Here is a 12443-nt window from a genome sequence, read left to right on the forward strand (position 1 = left end):
AATACTAACTACAACATACAAAGCCATTCACAACTCTGCCTCCAGCTACATCACCAATCTTGTCTCCAAATATCACCCAAACCAGCCTCTTCACTCCTCAAAAGACCCCCTGCTCTCAAGCTATCTTGTCTCTTCTTCCCATGCTCCTCTCCAGGAGTTCCCAGATCCTCTCTCATCTTCTGGAACTCGCTACCTCAATCTGTCCAGCTATCTCCATCTCTGGCTGCCATCAGGCGATCCCTGAAAACTCAACTCTTCAGGGAAGCCTATCATGCCTCTAACTAATCTTTTACCATTTCCTTTGGCTCATTCCCACAGTTACAAATGGTTGAACAACTTGCCCCACCCTATTATACTGTAAGCTCTTCTGAGTAGGGCCCTCTTAACCCACCCTCTTGTATTTTATTGTATTATAACTGCATTGTCTCCTTTTTATATTGTAAATCGCTGCGTAAACTGTTGGCGCTATATAAATCCTGTATAATGATAATAATAATCTTTGACTCTCTTAAAGTGGAACTTTACCCATAACAACGTGATAAAAAAAAATATTTAAAACCTTTAGCAAGGAACATACATTCCACATTAATCAAATACCAAAATTAGTGTGTGCTGCAAATTGCCTCTAGCATTGCTCCTGTTTCTTCTTGCTGGAGGCTGCCATTTTGCTAAAGCCCAGAACCCCTGAGCTGCAGTAAATCTTTAGGCTGTCAGCAGATCGGCCTTTACATTTCGGCGAAGTGTCAAAAAATATAGAACAATCGAGCATGTACCGAGCAGGGTGAGACAGTGTATTACTGGATTTTAAATAGTATAGGGACTTTTTTTTAATGTTTTACATACCCTGTTTCCCCGAAAATAAGACCTAGCATGATTGCCGGTGATGGCTGCAATATAAGCCCTACCCTCCAAATAAGCCCCAGTTAAAGTCCTTGTAGGTCTTAATTTCAGGGTAGGGTTTATTTTCGGGGAAACAGGGTAGGGCTTATTTGGGGGGTAGGGCTTACATTGCAGCCATCACCGACAATCTCGCTAGGTCTTATTTTCGGGGAAACAGGGTAGATATACCTGCAAAAGGGGCCAACCTAAAGTGATCTAGCAGGACCTAATTTTCTGACTTAAGTTCCACTTTAAACTAGTTTCACTTTTTTAATGGGGACCTGATTGACATTCTCCTGTCCAGTCAGAGTGGTCTCATATGTTTACTCATGTGTGTTTCATCTTCCCCTTGAGCCCATGTCACTCGCGAGATCCACAATACTCTAACCACTGACAGGTCTGACATTTTATAGTAAAATCATAAAAACCTAAAAACTTACCTGTTTCTATAACAGCTATTTCAGGCTGAGCGGAAATCAGCCCTAGGTTATAAAAATGACTTTTGTGGTGCACAATCTGTTGAAAGTCTACGCGGGTCACTTTTGGATCCAGTAGTTGACAGTCTGCTTGTTCTGGATAATGTTCCCCAATGAAGAGAGCCGGATGAGTCAGGAAATAAAACTCATTGTACCTTCATGAAGGCAACAGAGAAGAGTGACATACATTAGATAATATAAATGAACTAACAGTGGTCAATTGATACAAATATTGCCCCAGTAAGAGAAAAACGTATTTAACATAGTCACAACAGAATCAGTGCATGGGCCTGTGTCAACAGACTTTTGTTTGGGTCATAACTACTTCACTACCCATAAAGTTCTTTGTGAATCCAAACACAGATTGAAGCAAGTACAATGCAGAAAGAGGTCAACTGCAGGTCATACTGACCAATCATGTACAGCATATGGTCATTTTTCGAACACCCAAACAAGATAATCTTTTTGTTGGCTTGAATGCACTCACAGATACCAAATAATCTTTGTCTGATCATGGGTTAGATAACAAGAAAAATGTTTACACTACATTCACAGAGCTTCAACGTAAGGATAGGGATTTTTATTTAAGCCGTGTGACTGTAATGTCAAATCTCATCTTAGAATCACCTTTAATATTTTGACATGAATCCTATAAATACACTGAATGCTTACTGGAAAGTGAACTTGCTTATGCTCTCCTCAACATGACCAGCGCCCCATGTTGTGTCCAGCAGATGCCATCTTCCTTCTAAATACACCATGTTCCATGTGTGGTCTGAATCCCAAGATATTGCTTGCCCTGCCTTGTATGAGGTTCCTTTGGAAAAGCCGTTGATTGTCTTGCATTGAATAGCAGCAAGGCTAAAACAGAGAAAATTTACTTATTAGACACCCATAAAAACATCAGTTATGTCTACATGCACATTTCACTCTCATATCAAATCATTTTATAACCTGTCTGTTTAAGGAAAACTTCTGGTAGATTTTTTTTTCTCGTTTTTAAATGAGAAAAGGTTGGGATTTTTCTGGTCACCCCACTGGGATGATTTTCCCTAACTGTGGGGTTGATTTACTAAAGCTAGAGAGTGCAAAATCTGGTGCAGCTCTGCAGAGAAACCAGTCAGCTTCCAGTTTTTTTTTTTTTTTTTGTCAAAGCTTAATTAAACAAGCTGAAGTTAGAAGCTGATTGGCTACCATGCACAGCAGCACCAGATTTTGCACTTTCCGGTTTTAGTAAATTAACCCCTGTGTGTTTCAGCCGCTCCTCTGTGACATCAGATCAAGAAACGAGTGGAAGGATGGACAAGGACACAAAGAAGGTTCTGACCATAAACAATTTTTTTTTTCCAATAAAAGTTTTTATTTAGCATAGAAATCATTATAACAAAGCACATGACATAATCAATACAATCTTACTAGGCATCTTATTTTACCGCTTATTCAGTTTGTGTTTAATTCACACCATGTATTCAGCCCTAGTTATCATTTTAATCAGTTACAATCATTAACTAGTCCATAAAAACTGGGTCCATCAATATTCACAGTCTTTTAATTTATATGATCCTTTGTTACAATGTTAAGTATTTTTGTAAGTGTCTTATATATTAGTATTAGTAAATCAATATAGATAATTAATAAAATAACCAGAGAAAAAGAAGAGAGAAAGGAGAGAGAGGGGGAGGGGTAAGGGTATGGGGATGGGAGGTTTTGGCTTGTAGCTGCTTATCTGAAAGATAGATAATATCATTCAATCCAGACTATCTCTGGTGTATTCTCTGTCAGGCCCTGAGAGTAGGTGTAAGACCAAGTCATCCTTATTTAACCATTCTGCATCTTGGCAAAATCATCTGAGTATTTAAAGATGAACCAAGATTTCCATAGTTTATGAAATTTGTCTGTTATTTCTGATGCCATTGCCACTGTCTCCTCCATCCTATAGAGTGAATCAACCTGAGAGAGCCATTCTGTTAATTTAAGAGTGTGTGTTGATTTCCAATGTCTTGGAATTATGGTTTTTGCTGCGTTTAGCATGTGGCGTACTACTGATTTTTTGTACCTACTCAATGAGTAATTGGATAGATGTAACAGACAGCATTCTGGTGAGAATTCTAGTTCAGTCTCTGTTATAGCATGAATCTGTGCACACACCTCGTCCCAGAAGTTACGTATGTGCGAACATTCCCACCATATGTGCAGGCATGGTACCCGTCTCAGCCCCGCATCTCCAACAGACATCGGTAGCCTCTGGGTACCATGCATGCAACCTGGCTGGGGTAAAGTACCAGTTTGTCAGAACCTTATATGAGGTTTCCTGAGTACCTGCGCTAATGGAACACTTGTGTGCCAAGATACATGCATTCTCCCACTGCTCATCCGTAAAAGATTTTTTGAGAGCAGTTTCCCACTCTTTTTTATGTCTGCTCGGTTGTCTGTTTTGATTGGTCTGTAACCAACCATACATCAGAGAGGTTGCTTTACTCACCTGCTCTCCAGTGATGAATAATTGTTCAAACCTAGTTTGTTCTCTCAAAAATTGCTGTCTGTTAGCAGTGCAATGTACGTAGACCATAAACAATTTTTACAACTCCCCCATTCCCAAATGGGGACAGAGACAACGACAAAAACTTAGAAGTGGTTCTAGCCCTTCCACACTCTATCCAAAAGAAAAAGTTTGGTTGGGGTTTAAGCCAATCATACTTGAATAACTTCTGACTAGAGAAAAATTTGTTTTGCTTCATTACGGATTTTTTTGTTAAGTTAATAATTTTGTTTCGTCATATTTGTTATGTTAGAATGATTTGTTTTTGGAATTTGTTTCGTATATTCAGATTTCTTTCATATATTTGTTCTTTTCAAATTGATTTGAAATTCAAATTTCAGAAGACGGACATATTCTATTTTATTCTATTCTAATCTAATCTATTTTATTCTATTCTTTTATTTTCCATTCTATTTTATTCCTTTATTTTCTATTCTATTTGTTTAGTTATATTCTATTATTTTCAATTGTGTTTTATTCTATTGTATTATATTTTTTTCTATTATTTCTATTCTATTCTTTTATTTTCTATTCTATTCTTTTATATTATATTCTATTTTACCCTATTCTATTCTTTTCTATTTTATTAATTTTATTTTCTATTCTATTTTATTCCCTTTTATTCTATTCTATTATTTTCTATTCTATAAATCAGCCTATGTAGAAATCGCTATCGTATTTCACTTTTCTACCTTATTGTATTCATTGCAATATGTTTCCATTTCAAATAAATTTTCGAATTTGAATTCATTTTCAAATTCAAATTCATTTTGTAATTTAAATTCAGTTGATTCGATTCATTATAATTTATTTTGGATTTGTTGAAATTTGTTACTTTTGTGATTGGGAAGTTCAGATGCATCAGAATCTCGGAATAATGAAAATTTAATTCGAATTTCAATTTGTAAAGAAACAAATTAGACATGTCTGCTTCTGACCTACTTATGCCAAATCCACAGCATCAGTATCCATCCAGGGCATACAAAGCATGAAAAGGTTCGATAAAGCATACCTAACTGTACTGCCAAATACTGTATCTGTCTCTTTACCAGATTTAATTTAAACCTGGAGGGTTATGACAAGAGGTAATAAGTATGTGCCCTCATTTATATTTAAAGGAAATGTATAGTGATTGTTGTGTACAGAGAACTGGATTACTCAAAGAGTAGAGGTTCCACACTTAGCAAGGTCAGTGTTCACTTCGAAAAAAGTATATGTTTATTTAACATAGTAATTAAAGTGAAGCGATTTTTACTTTGAATATCCAATCAGGTGAAAGGCAAAAAAACAACAGCACAGGACTGTTGCTTGCATAGGATTAGACGAATAAAGTGAACACAGCTATACCTCATTTACTGAGCTTAGTAAATATTTACTTTACAAATTTAGCTTACATAGTGAGACTGGTTTACCCAATGAGTTGCGAATCTTCACTCGGTGACTTGACTGAAAATTACCTTCAATTATCCAATCATGTTATAAGTAAATTCCTGTTTTTGTATTTCATCTGTACATGATTGGATAATTGAAGTGAATACTCACTGCAATTAAAGGAATTAACTCAAATTAAAGATGTATGTAGTCTGGAGTAGTAAACAAACATATTCACCTTGATATTGCAGTAAAGCTGTGATGCTGCAGCTATCCCCCATCGGCTCTAAGACTGAGAACTGAGGGATCACAAACCACTGATTGCTTAGTTCTCAGTCTTCTCGCAGTGGAGAGCAGTGACTGTCAGTCACTGCTCTCCACTCTGCCCCTCCATTGGGCACCGTAGCCTTGAGCTGGGGACGGGGTGGGTGCAGCTGGCTTTGGCTCTCAGTCACGGGCTGAGAGGCAGCAATTAATCAGGCAGCTGAGTGGATCCTGAAAAAATTGTCAGTATACTTCCAGAGTGTGTAGCAGCCCTGTGATGTCAGCCATTACTGGGCTTTAGCCTGCTGTGGCTAATTCTAGGTCACAGGAGAACAAAAGTAAGTGCACTCCTGTGGCCCAGAGAAGAAAAGTATGGCCAAAAAAGCTGTGGTCATACTTCTCTTTTAACCCTATGAAGAGTCTCAGCTCATTTAGTAAATTAGCCTCATTAAGTTCAGGCATATTTTTATTGATAGTTTTTCCTTTCTAAGCAGGCAAAAAGTAAAATGATTTCCTTTTTACTGCCTGCATCTACAGCTGTTGTGAAAATAGGCCTGATAGCAGAATTGCTAGTACAATAATCACCCCCTCACTCTCTACTAGCACAGACTGGACCTGGATGCAAATCTAGCACCCTCTAGTGTTCTATATGTAAATAGTTTAGTTGTTAGAGTAGGAGAATTGGCTTGGCTGAGAGCCAGGCCTAGGTTGTGAATCTGGGTCAGGTTCAGTGACTCAGGGGCTGGATGACTCATCTGGCAGCTCTCTCTGGCACTTCCCCCTGGTCTAGAAGTTGGTAGGAACTTTCAGAACTGGAGGGTGGGAGTGAAAAGGGGCTGCCGTTTTTATGAGGTCCTCAATCAATTCCCAGCAAAAAGGGGCTGGAAGGGGACAGGCCACCTCATAAATAGGTATGAGCCATGCCAGCTGGGGCAGTCCATGGAAGATGGAGATGGAGTGCTAAGGAGGCTGTCGGAGGCCCTCGCAGGGCACCCCCTATTTCAAGAAAAGAAGAATGACCCCTGGACGTCGTTCATCTATGGTGTCCTACTACGATGAATGGAGTGGCGACCTCAGACTGGACTCTGACCAGACCATGCCCCCAATGTGTTTCACTCCGCCCCCCCCGGAGCTTAGTCATTCACCTCTGCATCATCTTAACTAGTTGAGTCATTTTTTTCCATCATTAATCAAATATGTAAAATTTTGGTAACTTCTGTGGGGGCGGAGTGAAATGCATTTGGGGTGTGGCCTTGTCGGAGTCCAGGCTGAGGTTGCCACTCCATTCATCGTAGTAGGACACTATAAATGTGCAATTTCCAGGGTCACCCTTCTTTCCTTGAACTCTTGTAGGAGCCAAAATGGGCTCCATCCTCTCTCAGCACTCTAGCTACATGCCCCCTCCCTATCGAGCCTGAGCGGCACACACACTTTTCCCAGGTCGCAGGGTGCCCTCCAGTCTAGGGGGGTGACATCAGGTCTGGGGCTCAGGTGTTGGAAGGATCCTGCCATAACACACAGGAAACCCTTCCTGGAAGCACGAAAGCAGGGAAAGAGGACAGCGGGAGCAGGTCAGAACATCCAGGAGTTCTCAGAGAGTCAGCCAGATGAGCTGGTGCGTGTCAGTCTGGAGGACTGTGGAGAGAATGTCAGTTTAGAGGACTGTGGAGAGAATTTATCCTGGAGGGCTAGTGAAAAGGGCCTCTACAGCCAGGTGGGTTGGCAGTGCCTGAAGAGGTGGTGCTGGGATCAGTGGCCACAGAAAGGAAGTACTAGGAAAGTGTGAGCTGTGTTACCCTGTGTTTTTCAGCGATACGGGCTGCGAGTCCCTGACCGTAATGGGCCCTTGCTACAAAATTACTACAGGGTGACATAGCTAGGTTCTGCAAGCAGATGAGTGCTAGAAGAAGAAGAGGAGCTGTATATAGGACTGTATATAGGAGGAGTTGTCCCTGAAGTTTGTTTGAAGTCAAGTGGGCATTCCATAAACTCCCATCCCTATCCAAGTATTATCTCTCAATAAACAAAAAAAAGAAAGTCACAGGCTGTTCTTAGACTCTGGAGTGCCTGTGGAAATTCAGTGTGACTCGTTGTGCAGGGTGGGGGATTCCAGTTACTTACAGCCCTGAAGGGGATGCACTACACAAACAATCATGAAGGCATTGCTGGGCTTTCTTATTAGGCAATACTAATCCTTTAAGGCAGTAATAACTTTAAAATGTCATCCTGCAACAGAAAAAAATGTTTTGAGCTTATAAATATCTAAAGTTGTATATAGTTAAGCATACCTTTTAAAAGACCAATGAAGGTAATTTACATATTAACATAAGGAATACACATACAGTAGATCTAACAAAGATGGTCACATAGTTAGTATACATCACCTGCACATGCGTTCAAACAGTGAGCAGTACCCAGAAGAGGTCCCTTTCCTGGTTTGTAGGACAACATCTGGGTCAGGTGATACCAGAGCTTTATTCTTTAATCCTGCTGTGTCATACTCTGAGAGAATCAGAGAGAAGAGATATATGTCAGACACACATTTTATGTATGGATTCAAGCTTAACAATTTTGGTAAATGTTATTTATTAAATAAGAAAAATTCTATAGCTATCACGATTCATTTCCAATGGAAAATGAAGTATTTTTTTCCCTCCCACGTACCAATATGATGGCAGATCCAAATCCAAAAAACTCTTGTTTTCTCCAGCTCTGTGTTAGCTTCAAGGGTAAGTTCTTTCACTAATTGTTCAAGTGTCCCATTGGCATTGACCTAGTGTCAGACGTAGACAACATAAGTAAAAGAATTAACTAATATGGGTTAATTTACTAAGAGCAAAAAAGTTGTTCACTTTGCAAGGGAATTGTCCCTTACCTTAGTGAATGCAGTGAAAATGTCATCTTGCAAAGAATACCTAATCACGTGCAAAGAAAATAAAAAAAGGACAGTAGGGTTAATGTACTAAAAACAAATCCACTGTTCACTTTGCACTCTGCAAGATAATTTTTCCAGCGTTTAGTGATTGTGGTCAAGCTACACTTTGTAAGAATACCCGATCATGTGCAAGGAAAAATAAAATGTTTTGCTTGCACATGATTGGATGATAGAAGTCAGCAGAGCATCACCTCCCTTGCAGAGTGCAATTTATCTTGCAAAGTGAAGTCTATTTGCCTTTAGTAAATTAATCCCATGTTTTTTCTTACACTTGACTAAAAGATGGAAACCAGCAGATTAGACATTCACTAACTTAAGGTAAAATTTCCTAGCATAGTGGAGATGAGCAGAGCCATTATTAAAAAAAAAGGGCAAAATTAACCCCCTAGGCAGACACTTAATAATATAATAACATAATTCACTTAAAGTGGATGTAAACCCTCACATATACCCAGTGAAGTGAACAGCCTCAGATGATACACAGAGATGAAACAAATCCTCCTTTTTACGTTTTACGTTTTACATGTATATCTGCTGTCTTCAGCTTGCTATATTCTTTAGAAAGTGAACAAATTGTTTGATATTTTTTCTTCCTGTTCAGCACTGGGTGTGGATTCTTGGCATACACTGTGTGACAGCTGATTGGAGGAAAGGCACATCCCCCCTTCACATAGGCAAAGGAAGGAAGGAATGTGCAGAGCTGTGCTGTGACTAGACCAGCTCTCTGCTAATCTATTTATAGCACCCACCCCGACACAAGTTTCAGGCTGGTTTTATGTCGGTTGTCGGAGAACTTGTCAGAAGTTATCATGCTGATAAAAGAGTAACGAAACAGCAGAAAGACATGGGTTTTAGGGCTACGAACAGAGATAAGAAAACACTAAAAATATATGTGCTTAGATCAAATTTCATGAATCAGGTTTACATCCACTTTAAAGTATATCTTAAGGTAAAACTATTGTTTTCATTTTGGGTAAAGTTGGGAGGGTTAGATTTTCAAGTTTTTATTACTGTTTAAAGTAGAATTATCGGCAAAACTTTTATTTTTTTTTTGGATAGAGTAAGAGAGGGTAATAATTTAGATTAAAAACAAACACGGAATCCACTTTCCTGGGTTGCCAATAGCAACAAATGTTACTGATAATCACCAATTCGTCAGTGAGACGGGATACCTCCAAAGCTCAAAAAAGTCAAAATGTAAAGAAAAGAGCAATGGAACAAAGTGATGTCCCAGAGGAGAGCTGTAAGGAGGATCAGCCACGGAATGTCAAATTGAAAAATAGCTTTATTGAGTTTACAAGTGTAAAATATGACCACTACAAATATTGAATAAACATAGCAGTGGAACCATCCCCCCAGTGTACCCAATAATAAAAACACATACAGAAAAAAATGACAATGTTGTCACAATATGACGCCAACCACAGGGCCCCACTCATACACACACATGCAAGGACCAGCTATGAAGGGAATGATGCTGCTAGCAAAGAAAAAGGGGCAGTGCTTTCTCTTGATCCTGAGTAATCAGTAGTCGCTAACTACACATACTGCATGTCCATGTATCAGACTTGTGTAGTTATAGTGTAGAGAGTACCAGTGGTAGTATGACTGAGTGGGCATGAGACAAATTGAGCCGGACATAAGAGGATAAACTGGCTGTATGGCATACTATGTATGCATGCGTGAACTACACAGTTCCTTGTACCAGTATGGCATGTCAAAACAATGCTCAATGATGGAATAAGTTCACTGGGTATTAACAGAATGTTGAGGGGGGAACAGAGAGGGTTGTGAATGTAAGTTGCCTGGAGGCTCTCACCACTACAAGATCATGGCTAAGAGAGCCGTAGTAATTAGAGTCCGTTCTCCTCGAGATTCAGCCTGTAGTTAGACGCTGGTATCAGCTGATGGATAGACACTGGTGTGGTTCGTCAGCGTGTAGCAGTCTGATGTTTAATGTCCATCCTCTAAACATCTGATCGGAAGTGAAGTAAGGTGGCTACGGAGGCCCACAGGTGGATGTGAAGCAAGCGCGTCCAGTCATTCTGATTGGAAGTGGCAGTTTGATGTTAGCTTGCACACTTGCTGGAACGCATGATGGAACATGGTGGATCGTGGGGCTGGGTTGGCGCTGCCTACGTTGTAATAACCCCTGTAAGATTTTTTTTTCCACCATCTGTGTCCCATTGCAGAGATTTCCCTTCACTTCCTGTCCTATAGCCAAACAGTAAGTGAGAGTAAATCCCAGTAAATTAAGGGAATTTTTTGAGGACCCCCACCCTATTGGAAGATTTCCCCTCTATTACTTTTCTGGGGACAACCCAAAATGTGGGTTTTTCTTTTATTTTCACTTTCAATAATGATGGTAAATTGAAAGGGTGAATCTCCCTAATGGGGGCACAGGCAGCAATAAAAACTGACAGGGGTTGTAATCCATCTCGACTCAAAAAAAGGGTTTGCCCTTACTTATACTTTAACTGAGCACTGTCTGGTAGTCAATTCCGCAACTGCCATTTGAAAATGTTTATACCCAGAAATTAAATTACAAATTATTTGCAAAACATATTTTTTGTGCATTTCATTTTTAAACTGATCCATATGGTGATATCCCCAACTTTTTGTTTTACCTATTTCTACTTTCATATGTCCATAAATGTACTTTGCAATAAAAATATGAATCTATTGATTTGTACCTTTGCAGCATGAACGTCCAGCTTTTCAAAGTTTTTCAGATCCACCTGCAAAGACTTGAGATTATTTTTATCCCAGGGGTAACCTATTTACAAAAAGAACATTATATAATTATCACATGAGAAACCATGACATATGTTACTGACTATGCTTATATATGTAAAATGTTTTTCTTACTGTATGTTGTAGAATGTTTTTCTTGCTTCTGCTTGTGTTGAGAGGTATTCTTATTCTTCAGACTCAGTGCTGTATAAGAAATGCATGTTATATTAGAAGTTGATTTTAATGTCATAATATGACATTTATTATTATATTATATGCACACATCAAACAAAAGTGAAATATTTCTCTGGCTTATGTCTGACAGCCATCAAAAGTATATACTTAGCTAAAGAAAAAAAATCCAGTTTCCTTAAACACTGATACACAATAAGTTATTACTGCTTAAGCCAAAATTAGCCATTTATCTTCAATAAAATTCACTCTGTCCTGAGGTCAAACCATAGGCAGGTCTGGCATTGATTATTGCATCCCCAGGGTTTAATGCACTGAGAATTTCATTGCTATTTAAATATTTTCTCAGAGTGCTATCCATGCAAAGGGATGTCAAAGAATGCGGGTTTCTAGGGACCTTTTCACGCAGGCTGTCCGATCAGGTTTTACTACAGAATACTTTATTAATCCCAAAGGGAAATCGGGAACTTGTTACAACAAAGACACACTTAACAAAGACAACACAAGATCACAACAATAAACTGAACAAGATGCAAAAGCATAACAAAATTACCAATAACAGCCATTAACACCAAATAACAAAATGAAAACTATACTACAAATTAAACATCTATACAATTAAAATACAACATAGAATAAATAACACAAATTAAAATAACTGACAGTTAAACTACCAAATACAAATAATACACCACTTTCTCTAACACCACCCAAATAATAATCAACACAATACCAACATACTATAAAAACAACACAAAATCCTGATCATAAACCAGAATTAAATCTTCACCTACAGCCCTCACAGAAAAGAATTATATACTGTATCTTGATCGCCACAGGCAAAAATGATTTCCTGTGTCTCTGTGGTGCATTGTTGGTATAACAATCTGTCACTGATGGTACTCCGCAGACTGACCAGTGTATTGTGAAGTGGGTGGGAGGAGTTGTCCAAGATTGAACATAATTTGAACAACATTCTCCTCTCCAACACTGTTGTAAAAGACTCCACCTCCAATCCAACGACATCACTGGCCTTGTGAATCAGTTTGTTGAG

The 12443-nt window shown here is 38.9% G+C and overlaps 1 protein-coding gene across 1 annotated transcript in view; it reads right to left on the reverse strand.

The window, feature by feature from the left end:
* The window catches only part of LOC141139438 (uncharacterized), a 50674-nt gene that overhangs the window by 9920 nt on the left and 28311 nt on the right, over nucleotides 1-12443 (reverse strand). The window contains exons 5-10 of the mRNA XM_073625513.1: nucleotides 11333-11401; nucleotides 11158-11240; nucleotides 8194-8302; nucleotides 7914-8031; nucleotides 2028-2216; nucleotides 1320-1510 (exon numbers count right to left, since the gene is read on the reverse strand). Of these exons, the coding sequence (XP_073481614.1) occupies nucleotides 1320-1510; nucleotides 2028-2216; nucleotides 7914-8031; nucleotides 8194-8302; nucleotides 11158-11240; nucleotides 11333-11401 (759 nt within the window). The remainder of the gene's footprint in view (nucleotides 1-1319; nucleotides 1511-2027; nucleotides 2217-7913; nucleotides 8032-8193; nucleotides 8303-11157; nucleotides 11241-11332; nucleotides 11402-12443) is intronic.

Source organism: Aquarana catesbeiana, linkage group LG04 (assembly GCF_042186555.1).
Source record: "Aquarana catesbeiana isolate 2022-GZ linkage group LG04, ASM4218655v1, whole genome shotgun sequence".
NCBI lineage: Eukaryota > Metazoa > Chordata > Amphibia > Anura > Ranidae > Aquarana > Aquarana catesbeiana.